The following is a 21586-nucleotide window of genomic DNA, read 5'->3' on the forward strand; positions in this document are numbered from 1 at the left end:
TTTCCCTTTTTTTAAAGGGAAAAAAACAATTAAACCCAAAGTTTAAAAAAAAAAATAAAAAAATTTTTTTTTATGAAAAATAAGAATCGTTTAAGTCTTTTATGCCAAAGTCAACAATAATTTTGTTTTGATGAATAGCTGTAAGTGTTTTTTGTCCATTAGAATTCTGATTTTGCCTGATTCCCCTGATAAGTTTGACTCTCTGTACTTACGTCCTTCTCCTTAGACACCTGAACTTTCTCGGCTGCCGTGGTAAGAATCTTAACTAGTTCCTCTTGCTTTCTAAACTCCTGGTAGAGGGCGTCACCCGCCACACTCACCAAGGCAACGAACATAAGTTCATATCGATGTTTGTAGATACAATCCTGGGCTGCTCCTTTCAACAACCTGGATATACACAAATTAGAGCTGATCAAAATAACCAATACGTTAAAAATAGATCATATCACTTTAATTACTTATGTCTGTATACTAAAAGTAAAAATTGTATGGCTTTCCAACACATGATGTTAACTTGATATATTTACCATTGTACAATGTATGGCACTGCCACTATATAACCCTACCAATTCAGTGGCGAGTTCACCAGCTTATGAACTGCCAACTGAAATTTGAATTTGAAAATTAAAAAAAAAAATTGCACGACAAATAAAAAATCGCAGATGGTAAATATAAGCATTGAACGGCTTTCAGTTGGCATTCATAGTCAATATGAATGCCAACTGGACAGAGGCAAATTCAACATGAAGCGCACACTAGCGCAAATTCAACATGAAGCGCACACTAGCGCTTCATGTTGAATTTGCCTCTGTCCAGTTGGCATTCATATTGACTATGAATGCCAACTGAAAGCCGTTCAATGCTTAAATAAATCTCAGGTAACACCAAACATTTATTTACATTAAATTTTACTCCAAACAACAATTTTAGTGGTAAGCTTATTCCAGCAGCAATCTTATGCTCAAAATGTTTAGCTCATTTTGTGATGAAAGCATTCAACTACATTATGACTTGGCAGTTTCTGTATACTGTATCTTACAGCAGGTAAGACAGTTTCCGTATACTGTATCTTACAGCAGGTAAGACAGTTTCCGTATACTGTATCTTACAGCAGGTAAGACGGTTTCCGTATACTGTATCTTACAGCAGGTAAGACGGTTTCCGTATACTGTATCTTACAGCAGGTAAGACGGTTTCCATATACCGTATAGCGGGAAATTTTAGCGGGGCTTTAATTTGGCGATTTGGCGGGTCCGTATATAGATCGCCAAAATTTAACCCGTCAAATTTTAACACCGCCAATTAAAAAGACGCGAAAATTTCAATTTTGCCATTAGTTTCCGTTCCGATCGCCATTTACCTTTGATAACTCCCGAGAGTAACGACTGGTGCGTAACGTTGGTTGTTGCCTTGCACCTGTCGGCCAAAATGCCGATAGGTATGAATAGCTATAGCTAGTGAACAACTACTCACGATACATGTATAGCAATACAAGTATGACATGTATCGCATCATAATTATTTTTTATGAAAACAAAGCCATCTACCCTTATCATTCAATGGACTGATGTTAACACTTTACCTGTAGACTCATTGTTTAACATACCTGTACGTATACACATCATACAATAGATGACCACGTCGATAGCATACGGTTGATTAAATTCTCTTTGTCTGTTGCTTGTACATATAAACACTAATTTGACAACACACTTCATCAGCATGGATAGAATGTATGGGCATAACATAATTATCTATATATACCGGTAGGTAATATATATGCTCAACGCCAAATTAAAACCCTAGATTTAATGGAAATCGCTAAATTTTAACTCGCCAAAATTTAACTTCCAGTTTTCATGACCAAATCGCCAAATTTTATGACCGCTAAAATTTCCCGCTATACGGTACTGTATCTTACAGCAGGTAAGACGGTTTCCGTATACTGTATCTGACAGCAGGTAAGACGGTTTCCGTATACTGTATCTGACAGCAGGTAAGACGGTTTCCGTATACTGTATCTTACAGCAGGTAAGACGGTTTCCGTATACTGTATCTTACAGCAGGTAAGACGGTTTCCGTATACTGTATCTTACAGCAGGTAAGACGGTTTCCGTATACTGAATCTTACAGCAGGTAAGACGGTTTCCGTATACTGTATCTTACAGCAGGTAAGACGGTTTCCGTATACTGTATCTTACAGCAGGTAAGACGGTTTCCGTATACTGTATCTTACAGCAGGTAAGACGGTTTCCGTATACTGTATCTTACAGCAGGTAAGACGGTTTCCGTATACTGTATCTTACAGCAGGTAAGACAGTTTCTGTATACTGTATCTGACAGCAGGTAAGACAGTTTCCGTATACTGTATCTGACAGCAGGTAAGACAGTTTCCGTATACTGTATCTTACAGCAGGTAAGACAGTTTCCATATACTGTATCTTACAGCAAGTATTACAGTTTCTGTATACTGTATCTTACAGCAGGTAAGACAGTTTCCGTATACTGTATCTGACAGCAGGTAAGACAGTTTCCGTATACTGTATCTGACAGCAGGTAAGACAGTTTCCGTATACTGTATCTTACAGCAAGTAAGACAGTTTCTGTATACTGTATCTTACAGCAAGTATTACAGTTTCTGTATACTGTATCTTACAGCAGGTAAGACAGTTTCTGTATACTGTATCTTACAGCAAGTAAGACAGTTTCCGTATACTGTATCTTACAGCAAGTATTACAGTTTCTGTATACTGTATCTTACAGCAAGTAAGACAGTTTCTGTATACTGTATCTTACAGCAGGTATTACAAATCATCACTGCTCTATATTATAAATGGCAGTTTCTGTATACTGTATCTTACAGCACGTATTACAGATCATCACTGCTCTATATTATAAATGACGAGACAGACTTTGAGTACACCAAATTAAGCAAGTTTCCAGAAATCAATTCCTTCATTGGGTACCTAGCTGGTCCAGTAAGGATACATTACCAAAAGAACTTGTGAGCAAATCTGATACTCTTGCAGGACTGTTCCAGTAGAAGTCGCGACAGGTCTGAGGCATGATAACTCTCGTACTTCAGGGCCTACAAAAAGATTACAAATAATTAAAAGGAGTTTTTATAATTACTTAATCATGACAAGATGTCTCCTCTGTAATTAGCTCATCAAACCAATATAACAAGAGGTCCATGTGGCCTGTATCGCTCACCTGGTTGGAAGAGACCAAATGTCAAAATACAGTTCACGTTCAATTCGCTTTATTTGTCAATCACAAACAGTGCTATATATGGGTATAGTGCTTTAAAGAAATAACGAAGTCCAGACACTCTAAGGGTCTGAAAGACCTCAAAAATTGTTTTTAGAACATGCATTCATCACTTTATGACTAGTAGCGATTTAAATGAATTACGTTTATTTCCCGTGTGGGGCCCTGCCCATTTGGACCCTTGGGGGTCAAAGTCATCATTAATGCAAAATCTGTTCCCCTTCCCCAAAGGATGTTTCCAACCAAATTCGGTTAAAATCCATTCATAACTTTATGACTAGTAGCGATTTAAGGGAATTACCTCTATTTCCCCTATTGGGCCCCGCCCTTTTGGCCCCTTGGGGGACAGAGTCACCATTTATGCAAAATCTGTTCCCCTTCCCCCAAGGATGTTTCTGACCAAATTGTTTTCAAATCGATTCATAACTTTATGACTAGTAGCTATTTAAAGGAATTACCTCTATTTCCTCTATTGGGCCGGGCCCTGCCCCTTTGGCCCCTCGGGGGTCAGAGTCACCATTTATGCAAAATCTGTTCCCCTTCCCCCAAGGATGTTTCTGACCAAATTGGGTTCAAATCCATTCATAACTTTGTGACAAGTTGCGATTTAAAGGAATCACCTCTATTTCCCCTATTGGGCCGCACCTATTGGCCCCTCTGGGGTCAGAAGTCACCATCTATACAAAATCTGTTCCCCTTCCCCCAAGGATGTTTCAGACCAAATTGGGTTCAAATCCATTCATAATTTTATGACTAGTAGTGATTTAAAGGAATTGCCTCAATTTCTCCTATTGGGCCCTGCCCCTGCGGCCCCTTGGGGGTCAGAGTCACCATTTATGCAAAATCTGTTCCCCTTCCCTCAACGATGTTTCTGACTAAATTGGGTTCAAATCCATTCATACCTTTCAGACAACTAGCGATATAAAGGAATTGCCTCAATTTCTCCTATTGGGCCCTGCCCCTGCGGCCCCTTGGGGGTCAGAGTCACCATTTATGCAAAATCTGTTCCCCTTCCCTCAACGATGTTTCTGACTAAATTGGGTTCAAATCCATGCATACCTTTCAGACAACTAGCGATTTAAAGGAATTACCTCAATTTCCCCTATTGGGCCCTGCACCTCCAGCCCCTTGGGGGTCAGAGTCACCATTTATGCAAAATCTGTTCCCCTTCCCTCAACGATGTTTCTGACTAAATTGGGTTCAAATCCATTCATACCTTTCAGACAACTAGCGATTTAAAGGAATTGCCTCAATTTCTCCTATTGGGCCCTGCCCCTGCGGCCCCTTGGGGGTCAGAGTCACCATTTATGCAAAATCTGTTCCCCTTCCCTCAACGATGTTTCTGACTAAATTGGGTTCAAATCCATGCATACCTTTCAGACAACTAGCGATTTAAAGGAATTACCTCAATTTCCCCTATTGGGCCCTGCACCTCCAGCCCCTTGGGGGTCAGAGTCACCATTTATGTAAAATCTGTTCCCCTTCCCCCAAGGATGTTTCAGACCAAATTGGGTTCAAATCCATTCATAACTTTATGACTAGTAGTGATTTAAAGGAATTGTCTCAATTTCCCCTATTGGGCCCCGCCCCTCCGGCTGAAATTGTGTGGTAGGTAATCTTCTTGTCTTTCACTCACTTTGAAATGACATGTCGGACACGACTTCCTATCACAGGTACACATGCTGATTTGATTTCAAAACGATACAACAGTATTACATGAAAATTTTGTATTTATTAGAAATGTCATTTTAGTATAAATAATAAATAAGATTTTATTAATATTATTTGAAATCAAATAAGCGTGTTTCTGTTAAGGATTTTAAAAAACCCATATATTTAGACCTATACCAACATGTCTACCTTGAAACTTGGTTAACTCGAAGACTCGGCTAACTCAAAAGTTTTTACACGATCCCGATGCCTTCAAGTTAACGAGTTATGACTGTAATTGATTTATACTGGGAGACTACACAGAATCCACAACTTGGAAAATTTTGAATATCAGCAAGTACAGTATAAAGACCAAGATAATCCCTGTAACATCAACACTAATCATAGACACAATGTGGGGATTATTACCTGGATCAGGTGTGGTATACAATGTGGGGATTATTACCTGGATCAGGTGTGGTATACAATGTGGGGATTATTACCTGGATCAGGTGTGGTATACAATGTGGGGATTATTACCTGGATCAGGTGTGGTATACAATGTGGGGATTATTACCTGGATCAGGTGTGGTATACAATGTGTGGATTATTACCTGGATCAGGTGTGGTATACAATGTGGGGATTATTACCTGGATCAGGTGTGGTATACAATGTGGGGATTATTACCTGGATCAGGTGTGGTATACAATGTGGGGATTATTACCTGGATCAGGTGTGGTATACAATGTGGGGATTATTACCTGGATCAGGTGTGGTATACAATGTGGGGATTATTACCTGGATCAGTTGTGGTATACAATGTGGGGATTATTACCTGGATCAGGTGTGGTATACAATGTGGGGATTATTACCTGGATCAGGTGTGGTATACAATGTGGGGATTATTACCTGGATCAGGTGTGGTATACAATGTGGGGATTATTACCTGGATCAGTTGTGGTATACAATGTGGGGATTATTACCTGGATCAGGTGTGGTATACAATGTGGGGATTATTACCTGGATCAGGTGTGGTATACAATGTGGGGATTATTACCTGGATCAGGTGTGGTATACAATGTGGGGATTATTACCTGGATCAGGTGTGGTATACAATGTGGGGATTATTACCTGGATCAGGTGTGGTATACAATGTGGGGATTATTACCTGGATCAGGTGTGGTATACAATGTGGGGATTATTACCTGGATCAGGTGTGGTATACAATGTGGGGATTATTACCTGGATCAGGTGTGGTATACAATGTGGGGATTATTACCTGGATCAGGTGTGGTATACAATGTGGGGATTATTACCTGGATCAGGTGTGGTATACAATGTGGGGATTATTACCTGGATCAGGTGTGGTATACAATGTGGGGATTATTACCTGGATCAGGTGTGGTATACAATGTGGGGATTATTACCTGGATCAGGTGTGGTATACAATGTGGGGATTATTACCTGGATCAGGTGTGGTATACAATGTGGGGATTATTACCTGGATCAGGTGTGGTATACAATGTGGGGATTATTACCTGGATCAGGTGTGGTATACAATGTGGGGATTATTACCTGGATCAGGTGTGGTATACAATGTGGGGATTATTACCTGGATCAGGTGTGGTATACAATGTGGGGATTATTACCTGGATCAGGTGTGGTATACAATGTGGGGATTATTACCTGGATCAGGTGTGGTATACAATGTGGGGATTATTACCTGGATCAGGTGTGGTATACAATGTGGGGATTATTACCTGGATCAGGTGTGGTATACAATGTGGGGATTATTACCTGGATCAGGTGTGGTATACAATGTGGGGATTATTACCTGGATCAGGTGTGGTATACAATGTGGGGATTATTACCTGGATCAGGTGTGGTATACAATGTGGGGATTATTACCTGGATCAGGTGTGGTATACAATGTGGGGATTATTACCTGGATCAGGTGTGGTATACAATGTGGGGATTATTACCTGGATCAGGTGTGGTATACAATGTGGGGATTATTACCTGGATCAGGTGTGGTATACAATGTGGGGATTATTACCTGGATCAGGTGTGGTATACAATGTGGGGATTATTACCTGGATCAGGTGTGGTATACAATGTGGGGATTATTACCTGGATCAGGTGTGGTATACAATGTGGGGATTATTACCTGGATCAGGTGTGGTATACAATGTGGGGATTATTACCTGGATCAGGTGTGGTATACAATGTGGGGATTATTACCTGATCAGGTGTGGTATACAATGTGGGGATTATTACCTGGATCAGGTTGTGGTATACAATGTGGGGATTATTACCTGGATCAGGTGTGGTATACAATGTGGGGATTATTACCTGGATCAGGTGTGGTATACAATGTGGGGATTATTACCTGGATCAGGTGTGGTATACAATGTGGGGATTATTACCTGGATCAGGTGTGGTATACAATGTGGGGATTATTACCTGGATCAGGTGTGGTATACAATGTGGGGATTATTACCTGGATCAGGTGTGGTATACAATGTGGGGATTATTACCTGATCAGGTGTGGTATACAATGTGGGGATTATTACCTGGATCAGGTGTGGTATACAATGTGGGGATTATTACCTGGATCAGGTGTGGTATACAATGTGGGGATTATTACCTGGATCAGGTGTGGTATACAATGTGGGGATTATTACCTGGATCAGGTGTGGTATACAATGTGGGGATTATTACCTGGATCAGGTGTGGTATACAATGTGGGGATTATTACCTGGATCAGGTGTGGTATACAATGTGGGGATTATTACCTGGATCAGGTGTGGTATACAATATGGGGATTATTACCTGGATCAGGTGTGGTATACAATGTGGGGATTATTACCTGATCAGGTGTGGTATACAATGTGGGGATTATTACCTGGATCAGGTGTGGTATACAATGTGGGGATTATTACCTGGATCAGGTGTGGTATACAATGTGGGAGATTATTACCTGGATCAGGTGTGGTATACAATGTGGGGATTATTACCTGGATCAGGTGTGGTATACAATGTGGGGATTATTACCTGGATCAGGTGTGGTATACAATGTGGGGATTATTACCTGGATCAGGTGTGGTATACAATGTGGGGATTATTACCTGGATCAGGTGTGGTATACAATGTGGGGATTATTACCTGATCAGGTGTGGTATACAATGTGGGGATTATTACCTGGATCAGGTGTGGTATACAATGTGGGGATTATTACCTGGATCAGGTGTGGTATACAATGTGGGGATTATTACCTGGATCAGGTGTGGTATACAATCTGGGGATTATTACCTGATCAGGTGTGGTATACAATGTGGGGATTATTACCTGGATCAGGTGTGGTATACAATGTGGGGATTATTACCTGGATCAGGTGTGGTATACAATGTGGGGATTATTACCTGGATCAGGTGTGGTATACAATGTGGGGATTATTACCTGGATCAGGTGTGGTATACAATGTGGGGATTATTACCTGGATCAGGTGTGGTATACAATGTGGGGATTATTACCTGGATCAGGTGTGGTATACAATGTGGGGATTATTACCTGGATCAGGTGTGGTATACAATGTGGGGATTATTACCTGGATCAGGTGTGGTATACAATGTGGGGATTATTACCTGGATCAGGTGTGGTATACAATGTGGGGATTATTACCTGGATCAGGTGTGGTATACAATGTGGGGATTATTACCTGGATCAGGTGTGGTATACAATGTGGGGATTATTACCTGGATCAGGTGTGGTATACAATGTGGGGATTATTACCTGGATCAGGTGTGGTATACAATGTGGGGATTATTACCTGGATCAGGTGTGGTATACAATGTGGGGATTATTACCTGGATCAGGTGTGGTATACAATGTGGGGATTATTACCTGGATCAGGTGTGGTATACAATGTGGGGATTATTACCTGGATCAGGTGTGGTATACAATGTGGGGATTATTACCTGGATCAGGTTGTGGTATACAATGTGGGGATTATTACCTGGATCAGGTGTGGTATACAATGTGGGGATTATTACCTGGATCAGGTGTGGTATACAATGTGGGGATTATTACCTGGATCAGGTGTGGTATACAATGTGGGGATTATTACCTGGATCAGGTGTGGTATACAATGTGGGGATTATTACCTGGATCAGGTGTGGTATACAATGTGGGGATTATTACCTGGATCAGGTGTGGTATACAATGTGGGGATTATTACCTGGATCAGGTGTGGTATACAATGTGGGGATTATTACCTGGATCAGTTGTGGTATACAATGTGGGGATTATTACCTGGATCAGGTGTGGTATACAATGTGGGGATTATTACCTGGATCAGGTGTGGTATACAATGTGGGGATTATTACCTGGATCAGGTGTGGTATACAATGTGGGGATTATTACCTGATCAGGTGTGGTATACAATGTGGGGATTATTACCTGGATCAGGTGTGGTATACAATGTGGGGATTATTACCTGATCAGGTGTGGTATACAATGTGGGGATTATTACCTGGATCAGGTGTGGTATACAATGTGGGGATTATTACCTGGATCAGGTGTGGTATACAATGTGGGGATTATTACCTGGATCAGGTGTGGTATACAATGTGGGGATTATTACCTGGATCAGGTGTGGTATACAATGTGGGGATTATTACCTGGATCAGGTGTGGTATACAATGTGGGGATTATTACCTGGATCAGGTGTGGTATACAATGTGGGGATTATTACCTGATCAGGTGTGGTATACAATGTGGGGATTATTACCTGGATCAGGTGTGGTATACAATGTGGGGATTATTACCTGGATCAGGTGTGGTATACAATGTGGGGATTATTACCTGGATCAGGTGTGGTATACAATGTGGGGATTATTACCTGGATCAGGTGTGGTATACAATGTGGGGATTATTACCTGGATCAGGTGTGGTATACAATGTGGGGATTATTACCTGATCAGGTGTGGTATACAATGTGGGGATTATTACCTGGATCAGTTGTGGTATACAATGTGGGGATTATTACCTGGATCAGGTGTGGTATACAATGTGGGGATTATTACCTGGATCAGGTGTGGTATACAATGTGGGGATTATTACCTGGATCAGTTGTGGTATACAATGTGGGGATTATTACCTGGATCAGGTTTGGTATACAATGTGGGGATTATTACCTGGATCAGGTGTGGTATACAATGTGGGGATTATTACCTGGATCAGGTGTGGTATACAATGTGGGGATTATTACCTGGATCAGGTGTGGTATACAATGTGGGGATTATTACCTGGATCAGGTGTGGTATACAATGTGGGGATTATTACCTGGATCAGGTGTGGTATACAATGTGGGGATTATTACCTGGATCAGGTGTGGTATACAATGTGGGGATTATTACCTGGATCAGGTGTGGTATACAATGTGGGGATTATTACCTGGATCAGGTGTGGTATACAATGTGGGGATTATTACCTGGATCAGTTGTGGTATACAATGTGGGGATTATTACCTGGATCAGTTGTGGTATACAATGTGGGGATTATTACCTGGATCAGGTGTGGTATACAATGTGGGGATTATTACCTGGATCAGGTGTGGTATACAATATGGGGATTAGTACCTGGATCAGTTGTGGTATACAATGTGGGGATTATTACCTGGATCAGGTGTGGTATACAATGTGGGGATTATTACCTGGATCAGGTGTGGTATACAATGTGGGGATTATTACCTGGATCAGGTGTGGTATACAATGTGGGGATTATTACCTGGATCAGGTGTGGTATACAATGTGGGGATTATTACCTGGATCAGGTGTGGTATACAATGTGGGGATTATTACCTGGATCAGGTGTGGTATACAATGTGGGGATTATTACCTGGATCAGGTGTGGTATACAATGTGGGGATTATTACCTGATCAGGTGTGGTATACAATGTGGGGATTATTACCTGGATCAGGTGTGGTATACAATGTGGGGATTATTACCTGGATCAGGTGTGGTATACAATGTGGGGATTATTACCTGGATCAGGTGTGGTATACAATGTGGGGATTATTACCTGGATCAGGTGTGGTATACAATGTGGGGATTATTACCTGGATCAGGTGTGGTATACAATGTGGGGATTATTACCTGGATCAGGTGTGGTATACAATGTGGGGATTATTACCTGGATCAGGTGTGGTATACAATGTGGGGATTATTACCTGGATCAGGTGTGGTATACAATGTGGGGATTATTACCTGGATCAGGTGTGGTATACAATGTGGGGATTATTACCTGGATCAGGTGTGGTATACAATGTGGGGATTATTACCTGGATCAGGTGTGGTATACAATGTGGGGATTATTACCTGGATCAGGTGTGGTATACAATATGGGGATTATTACCTGGATCAGGTGTGGTATACAATGTGGGGATTATTACCTGGATCAGGTGTGGTATACAATGTGGGGATTATTACCTGGATCAGGTGTGGTATACAATGTGGGGATTATTACCTGGATCAGGTGTGGTATACAATGTGGGGATTATTACCTGGATCAGGTGTGGTATACAATGTGGGGATTATTACCTGGATCAGGTGTGGTATACAATGTGGGGATTATTACCTGGATCAGGTGTGGTATACAATGTGGGGATTATTACCTGGATCAGGTGTGGTATACAATGTGGGGATTATTACCTGGATCAGGTGTGGTATACAATGTGGGGATTATTACCTGGATCAGGTGTGGTATACAATGTGGGGATTATTACCTGGATCAGGTGTGGTATACAATGTGGGGATTATTACCTGGATCAGGTGTGGTATACAATGTGGGGATTATTACCTGGATCAGGTGTGGTATACAATGTGGGGATTATTACCTGGATCAGGTGTGGTATACAATGTGGGATTATTACCTGGATCAGTTGTGGTATAAAATGTGGGGATTATTACCTGATCAGGTGTGGTATACAATGTGGGGATTATTACCTGGATCAGGTGTGGTATACAATGTGGGGATTATTACCTGGATCAGGTGTGGTATACAATGTGGGGATTATTACCTGGATCAGGTGTGGTATACAATGTGGGGATTATTACCTGGATCAGGTGTGGTATACAATGTGGGGATTATTACCTGGATCAGGTGTGGTATACAATGTGGGGATTATTACCTGGATCAGGTGTGGTATACAATGTGGGGATTATTACCTGGATCAGGTGTGGTATACAATGTGGGGATTATTACCTGGATCATGTGTGGTATACAATGTGGGGATTATTACCTGGATCAGGTGTGGTATACAATGTGGGGATTATTACCTGGATCAGGTGTGGTATACAATGTGGGGATTATTACCTGGATCAGTTGTGGTATACAATGTGGGGATTATTACCTGGATCAGGTGTGGTATACAATGTGGGGATTATTACCTGGATCAGTTGTGGTATAAACTCAATCAAGTCATCTGTTGCCATTTTCTTAAGGCAGTCAACAGCAAATTTCCTCACTGTAATGTCGGGATATCTGTTATCAAAAAGAAGATAGGTGTAAACTACAAATATTCTGTAATGTTAGATACGTGTAATCTACAAGTATTCTGTAGTGTTAGATACGTGTAACTACAAGTATTCTGTAATGTTAGATACGTGTAACTACAAGTATTCTGTAGTGTTAGATATGTGTAACTACAAGTATTCTGTAGTGTTAGATACGTGTAACTACAAGTATTCTGTAGTGTTAGATACGTGTAACTACAAGTATTCTGTAATGTTAGATATGTGTAACTACAAGTATTCTGTAATGTTAGATACGTGTAACTACAAGTATTCTGTAATGTTAGATACGTGTAACTACAAGTATTCTGTAGTGTTAGATACGTGTAACTACAAGTATTCTGTAGTGTTAGATATGTGTAACTACAAGTATTCTGTAATGTTAGATACGTGTAACTACAAGTATTCTGTAATGTTAGATACGTGTAACTACAAGTATTCTGTAGTGTTAGATACGTGTAACTACAAGTATTCTGTAGTGTTAGATATGTGTAACTACAAGTATTCTGTAATGTTAGATACGTGTAACTACAAGTATTCTGTAATGTTAGATACGTGTAACTACAAGTATTCTGTAATGTTAGATACGTGTAACTACAAGTATTCTGTAATGTTAGATATGTGTAACTACAAGTATTCTGTAGTGTTATTGGTAATGTTAGATACGTGTAACTACAAGTATTCTGTAATGTTAGATACATGTAACTACAAGTATTCTGTAGTGTTAGATATGTGTAACTACAAGTATTCTGTAGTGTTATTGGTAATGTTAGATACGTGTAACTACAAGTATTCTGTAATGTTAGATACATGTAACTACAAGTATTCTGTAGTGTTAGATATGTGTAACTACAAGTATTCTGTAGTGTTATTGGTAATGTTAGATACGTGTAACTACAAGTATTCTGTAATGTTAGATACATGTAACTACAAGTATTCTGTAATGTTAGATACATGTAACTACAAGTATTCTGTAGTGTTAGATATGTGTAACTACAAGTATTCTGTACTGTTATTGGTAATGTTAGATACATGTAACTACAAGTATTCTGTAATGTTAGATATGTGTAACTACAAGTATTCTGTACTGTTAGATACGTGTAACTACAAGTATTCTGTAGTGTTAGATACATGTGTAACTACAAGTGTTCTGTAGTGTTAGATAGTGTACTACAAAGTATCTGTAGTGTTATTGGTAATGTTAGATACGTGTAACTACAAGTATTCTGTAATGTTAGATACATGTAACTACAAGTATTCTGTAGTGTTAGATATGTGTAACTACAAGTGTTCTGTAGTGTTATTGGTAATGTTAGATATGTGTAACTACAAGTATTCTGTAATGTTAAATACGTGTAACTACAAGTATTCTGTAGTGTTATATACGTGTAACTACAAGTATTCTGTAATGTTAGATACATGTAACTACAAGTATTCTGTAATGTTAGATACGTGTATCTACAAGTATTCTGTAGTGTTAGATACGTGTAACTACAAGTATTCTGTTACTAGTGTTATTGGTAATGTTAGATACGTGTAACTACAAGTACAGAACATAATGTTTCCCTCTTAGGTTCATGGAAAGACAAATGGACACCTGTTTCAATAAAATCTTATAAAAACAATATTACACTCAGTATCTTGGTAACTTTGAAACAACAAAGTCTTTTACCTTTGTATTTCTTTTTTCATTTCATGAAATATAAAACCAAATAGTATTTACTTGATGCATCGAACAAGATATAATAAAAAGAAGTTTTGTGAACACTATATATTCATCCTGGAAAGATGCATTGGGACTTACTGTGGTTGGAGCAGCTCCAAAGCCTGCATCGGGTCTATACCACCCCAGTTCTGTAGTAATGAGTAAACCTCAGAGAGACTCGCCCAATCCCAGCGTTCCACACCCTGTAGTATCCATGGCAACACATCCGGGAAATCGTGTAGATAGTTACGGTAACGCCAAAGTATCTCCAGTTCATCTGCCTGACAACTGTGTTAGGGACAAAAATTGAAAAATAAACAGCCTTACTACGCCAGTCTGAGAAAACTGGACTAACACCACTAACATGTTACACTTACAGACACATACATGTAGTTAAAACTATATCACCACTCTCTATATAATTTAATGTATCAATGTAAATCAATGGACATTTATCTTATTTAGAGCTTCCAGTTATTCTTCATCATGCTTTACATTTAGAATACTGTAAACGTGGTTATTTTCACGGCGATCCAAAGTTAATTTTGTGATTTTGATATATAAACTTTACATTTGGAGGTAATTTTTGCGATTGATCCTCCTTCATTTACAGTTTGAGATTACGCAAATTGATATCAAAATGATATATGTGTGGGGGAAATTTCGCGATTGAAAGGACTCCGCGTAATAAGTGCAAATTTTCCCCTTATGTAAATGTCCACATGTACATTAGACTATGAACAACTAAACAGCATGGAAACATAATTGGAATTATACAAACACAAAAATTCAATGAAATATTAAATATTATGTTTTAGCTGTGATGTCATTTAAACAAGAAATATTAAACAAAATATAAATTAATGTACGACATGTATATCAAAAATAAAATCAAAAATACAAAATACATTGTGTATATATCAAAATAGAAGGATTGTCTTCTCTGATCTAATTGAATACAAGATTCATCAAAAAAACGAATCCTTAATCGAAAGCATGATTCATTTTCAAAATAAGAGACAATGATGAAAGAGAGAGTAACTTACGATGACACACAGTCCTTTTCCATAGTGTCTGTTACAATTTTCTGTATTTCTGGTAACAAAGACGAAAATGCTTTCTTCTCACTGAAATCACAAAAAAATCATTACTGGAACACTCATGGGCGTGTCATTAATCTAACAGTGGGCGTGTCATTATTCTAACAGTGTGCGTGTCATTAATCTGTCATTAATCTAACAGTGGGCGTGTCATTACTCTAACAGTGGGCGTGTCATTAGTCTAACAGTGGACATGTCATTAGTCTATAAGTGGGCGTGTCATTAATCTAACAATGGGCATGTCATTAATCTAACAATGGGCATGTCATTAATCTAACAGTGGGCGTGTCATTAGTCTAACAGTGGTCGTGTCATTAATTATCTGTCATTAATCTAACAGTTGGTGTGTCATTAATCTAACAGTGGGCGTGTCATTAATCTAATAGTGGGCGTGTCATTATTCTATCAGTGGGTGTGTCATTAATCTATCAGTGGGCATGCCATTAATCTAACAGTGGGCGTGTCATTAGTCTAACAGTGGGCATGTCATTAATCTAACAGTGGGCATGCCATTAATCTAACAATGGGCGTGTCATTAATCTAACAGTGGGCGTGTCATTAATCTAACAGTGGGCGTGTCATTATTCTAACAGTGGGCGTGTGATTAATCTAACAGTGGGCGTGTGATTAGTCCAACAGTGGGCGTGTCATTATTCTAATAGTGGGCGTGTCATTATTCTAATAGTGGGCGTGTCATTATTCTAACAGTGGGCGTGTCATTAATCTTACAGAGGACGTGTCATTAGTCCAACAGTGGGCGTGCCATTAGTCTAACAGTGGGTGGGCCATTAATCTATCAATGGGTGTGTCATTAGTCTAACAGTGGGTGGGCCATTAGTCTATCAGTGGGGTGTCATTAATCTAACAGTGGGCGTGCCATTAGTCTAACAGTAGTTGTGCCATTAGTCTAACAGTGGGCGTGCCATTAATCTAACAGTGGGTGGGCCATTAGTCTAACAGTGGGCGTGTCATTAGTCTAACAGTGGGTGTGTCATTAATCTAACAGTGGGCGTGTCATTAATCTAACAGTGGGTGTGTCATTAATCTAACAGTGGGCGTGTCATTAATCTAACAGTGGGTGTGTCATTAATCTAACAGTGGGCGTGTCATTAATCTAACAGTGGGCGTGTCATTAATCTTACTGTTGTTTCACACTCTATATCTACATTAAATCATTGTTTGATTTTATTGCTCTATACTTTTTAATATATTCAATTAAGATTGTTTCATTTATGCAATATTTGAATTAATTGTCTGTTGGTAATTTTATCTAAAGAAATGGGCAAGGCTCACAAACCTGAGCCCAAATTTTAAGGTGCTGTATCAATATTCCTAATAAGTGTCACATTGCAGGAAAAAGAGGCCAAATGGCCATGTACCACTAAACTGTTACAGGTCAAATATCATGTCCACTCGGTTTCTTAGGAATATTTCTTATAAATAATTTATACTGTGACCTTGACATTGATTCAAGATAATTTATTTGAACTCAGCATGCTAACATATAAACAGGTCAAACAACATGACACAGTGCCTTATAGTATGTGAGTTATTCAGAAGCTGAAAGATTTTGTCACATTTGACCCCTTTGACTATGAAAGTAGGTCAAGGTCAAGGAGGAATAGAGTGCATTACCTTAATCCAAGTGCGACATTGGTAAAATTTTACTACCTTTTGACCCCCGGTTATTCATGATCCCCGGTTATTCATGACAATTCCTTAAAAATTGTATGACCTTTGACCGACGTGAACTTAACAGTAGGTCAAGGTCATCAAACTTGGCAGCCTTCATCAGAGTAATCTCTACTGACCAGATATAACTATGTGACTTGGTTGTTCAGATTCTTAAGATGTCCATCAAACTCTTTCACACATTTGACCCTGTGACCTTAAAAGTGGGTCAAGGTAATGCATTTGAGCAAAGTTGAGCTCAGTAAAACATATGTATGATCAATGTAGATATTGGCATGTCAAGTAGCTAACCAATCTTGTTTCAACAACAACACTTTACCTTGATTTGGGCATGTAAACTTCAGGGAACACTATCTGTTTTCCAAAGTCAGGAAGATTGATCTAAAATAAATCAAGAGATTTCTGTCAGACATCCTGTTATAAAATTCTATCAATAACAACATTATGTTGTAGATACAGTCAAACCTCATTATCTTGAACTCTCAGACTGATAACTCGAAGACCCTGCTTAACTCGAAGTAAAATTCAGTTCCGACAGTTAAAATTATAGAGAATTTACATTCGCTCACCCCAATACTCAGGATTACTGGAAGGTTTTTATGACCCCACTGTATTTGATATAATGAGCTCAAGGTTTAGCTATTTATTACATTTTTACCAGTGAAATATCAAAAATTATTCATTCTATAAAAGTGATATTTTTCACTAGTGAAGAATATCATATTTGCTGATTTGACCAATCAAATTAATGATTAGAAAATACCAAAATAATTGACCAATCAGAAAGCCCGACATATATGTCAGCACCTGGACAGGGGAAACTACTTTTTTTGTTTACAAATTATCGCTGTAGTTCTAGTTAGCATACGGGGTAGGGTTTTCGTTGATAAAAAATGTAATAAACAGAATATCTAACAGTGTCTTCAGTAAAACCAAATATATTTCACTCGTGTGGCTAATATTTTGATATTTTTCACTCGTGCTGCGCACTCGTGAAAAATATCAAAATATTAGCCCCACTCGTGAAATATATTTGGTATTACTGAAGACACTGTTAGATATCCTCTATATATTACTTATGATGTTTCTATCAGTTTTATGTAAGTTTGACATTGTCTCTTCTTTTCTCACCTTTACTCTTAGTGGTCATTTATATTCAGCATAAAAACTTCAAATGTGAGCAAGGAACCACTTCAAACAATTCAATAAAGACTAATACCCCACATGACATGGTAAGAATTTTCTAATCAATACCTCACTCAGAAAACACTACCAATAGCAATAGCAATAGCAGTTATCGGTCTTCTTGTAAGCGTGTCCGCTTCTTGACCACCTGTTTATATACTTCTATTTACAGTGCGCATGTTTAATTATGTATCAAGTATAGTAGATTCCTCATTAAAAAATTTTTTTTTTTTAAATATTGTACAATATTCTAATTTCCTCAATATGGTCATCAATTTTCATTCACAAAAGACGAATTGGTGTTCAGTTTCATATTTGGACTATTAACAGTTGACACACCATCTGTATCTAGGGTCACTATCTTTATATACATGTATAGACTGTATAGGTGGTAGGTGTTATACAGAATATTTGCGGGTCGTTATTTAACTAGTACGTGTAGCAGGATGGGTGGAACTTGATCTCCTTGTTAGACCAGTACTTGTTAAGGTTGCTTTTAAATGAGTTGATTGATGGTGAATTGACAACTGAATATCATAACAAGAGATGATAGTTGTTAAGGTTCAGGTTGATAGAAGTTTCAGGACAATCCAGTATAATTTATGAAGTTGGTAGAGTGAGGAAGTCATAAATCTATTTACAGTGACCTCTGGAAGTTAAAACCCAAATTTGCCCAAATGATGATTGAGATTCAGGGCTATAAGAAAATTGATAGCAGGCAGTAGAGCAAATCAGGTGATGATCGTAAATGTATTAAGTTTACAAGCAATCAGACAATTAATCAAGTCCATTGTGCATGGACCTATCCACAAATAAATCTGAAAGACTATCTACCTGCATGAGTGCTGCATCCGACTGTAGTGAGGAACAGAAAGGGATGAAGGGGTCGGCCACGCTGTACATCTTAAGGGGAACCAACAGGTTACCACTGATAAGGTGTCTGGTAAATAATACAGAAAATTGTCAATTTCTAGTTAACCAACAGGTTACCTCTAATGAGATGTCTGGTAAATAATACAGAAAATTGTCAATTTCTAGTTAACCAACAGGTTACCACTGATAAGGTGTCTGGTAAATAATACAGAAAATTGTCAATTTATAGTTAACTACAGGTTAACACTGATTAGGTGTCTGGTAAATAATACAGAAAATTGTCAATTTATAGTTAACAACAGGTTACCACTGATAAGGTGTCCGGTAAATAATACAGAAAATTGTCAATTTCTAGTTAACTACAGGTTAACACTGATTAGGTGTCTGGTAAATAATACAGAAAATTGTCAATTTATAGTTAACTACAGGTTACCACTGATAAGGTGTCTGGTAAATAATACAGAAAATTGTCAATTTATAGTTAACTACAGGTTACCACTGATAAGGTGTCCGGTAAATAATACAGAAAATTGTCAATTTCTAGTTAACAACAGGTTAACACTGATTAGGTGTCTGGTAAATAATACAGAAAATTGTCAATTTCTAGTTAACTACAGGTTACCACTGATAAGGTGTCCGGTAAATAATACAGAAAATTGTCAATTTCTAGTTAACTACAGGTTACCACTGATAAGGTGTCCGGTAAATAATACAGAAAATTGTCAATTTCTAGTTAACAACAGGTTACCACTGATAAGGTGTCTGGTAAATAATACAGAAAATTGTCAATTTATAGTTAACAACAGGTTACCACTGATAAGGTGTCCGGTAAATAATACAGAAAATTGTCAATTTATAGCTGGAGGGTTGACCACTCAAGTTTTACATTTTATCAAAGGGAAACCTTTTCTGGTTAAGGGGGGAAGTAACCTTTTCAAAGGGGAGACAACTCACTTTATTTTAGCTGTAAGTCACAATAACATTGCATGGATAAATTATTCATCCTGTCTTAGTTAAGTTGGCCTTGTCAGGGGAAACAACACAACTTGTTTTAGTTGTAAGTTAAATTGACCTTGTCAGGGGCAGTCTACTTACCCTTTCTGGTTGTAAAGTTGTACAGTAACGCCACCTAGGGGTGACAAAACCTTGGTTCCCTGTGGATTATTCTGGTTGCTATTGGGGACCACCTTGACACCACAAAGTGTCATGCACACTCTGGTTTCCCTTGGCAACACTTGGACTGGCATTTCATCAAAACTCACCCTGGAAAAGCAGATAAAAAGGTGAACTTGTGGGGTCAGACCCACCATTTGTACAATTTTGAATACCCATCCAATAGGGGTACTACTAGTCAAATATGAGTGATATCCATTACTTATAGTTTCAGAGAAGAAGTCGTTTTTGTCAATATAGTTAAATTGACCCCTTTTGGCCCCATCCAACAAGCCCCCAGGGGTCAGCCCACCAATTATACAATTTTGATTTCAACTACCTAGAGAAGCTTCCAGGCAAACTTTGTTTAATTCCAATCAGCGATAATGAAAAGTCAATTGTTGACGGGCGGACGCCTGACACCTGACGCCACAGTACGGCATAAGCTCACCTTGATCCTTCGAAATGATTATGTGTATAAAGAAGACAGATTTCTACTATGATCTCCAAAGTGACTGGGATAACAAGAACCCAAGAACCCTCTAACTTTAACGTACCATTCATCCCAAAGTATACACTCAAGTCCACAAAGTTCGGTCTTGGAGATGGTTTTACATGTTGTCACAACATCAATATCAATCTTCTGTCTGCCATAATGAAGACTGCAGATGATCTTATATTCATCATATCTAGGAGAAAACAGATTGAGCATGATTAATCTATACAGTATTAAGTATGAGTAATATGTACAGTAATCAATATGAGTGGCATGTACAGTATTCAATATGAGTGGTATGTTCAGTATTCAATATGAGTGGTATGCACAGTATTCAGTATGACTAGAATGTACAGTAATCAATATGAGTGGTATGTACAGTAATCAATATGAGTGGCATGTACAGTATTCAATATGAGTAGTCTGTACAGTATTCAATATGAGTGGTATGTACAGTATTCAGTATGACTAGAATGTACAGTATTCAATATGAGTATAGTATGTTCAGTATTCAATATGAGTGGTATGTTCAGTATTCAATATGAGTAGTCTGTACAGTATTCAATATGAGTAGTCTGTACAGTATTCAATATGAGTGGTACGTACAGTATTCAATATGAGTATAGTATGTAAAGTATTCAATATGAGTATAGCATGTAAAGTATTCAATATGAGTATAGCATGTAAAGTATTCAATATGAGTAGTATGTACAGTATGTATTCAATATGAGTATAGTATGTACAGTATTCAATATGAGTATAGTATGTACAGTATTCAATATGAGTGGTATGTACAGTATTCAATATGAGTATAGCATGTAAAGTATTCAATATGAGTAGTATTTACAGTATTCAATATGAGTAGTATGTACAGTATTCAATATGAGTGGT

General features: G+C 38.4%; 1 protein-coding gene across 1 annotated transcript in view; it reads right to left on the reverse strand.

Annotated features, from left to right (window-relative positions):
- Positions 1-213: 213 nt before the first annotated feature.
- LOC117336482 (phosphatidylinositol 4-phosphate 3-kinase C2 domain-containing subunit beta-like) overlaps positions 214-21586 on the reverse strand; it is a gene marked incomplete at its 3' end in the record, with an annotated part of 48147 nt that continues 26774 nt past the window's right edge. Inside the window, 8 exon segments of the mRNA XM_033897030.1 lie at positions 214-387; positions 2993-3087; positions 12370-12463; positions 14297-14485; positions 15244-15324; positions 17309-17370; positions 19009-19114; positions 20143-20310. Coding sequence (XP_033752921.1) covers positions 214-387; positions 2993-3087; positions 12370-12463; positions 14297-14485; positions 15244-15324; positions 17309-17370; positions 19009-19114; positions 20143-20310 — 969 coding nt within the window.

The sequence above is a fragment of the Pecten maximus genome, chromosome 10 (genome assembly GCF_902652985.1).
Source record: "Pecten maximus chromosome 10, xPecMax1.1, whole genome shotgun sequence".
NCBI classification, from domain to species: Eukaryota; Metazoa; Mollusca; class Bivalvia; order Pectinida; family Pectinidae; genus Pecten; species Pecten maximus.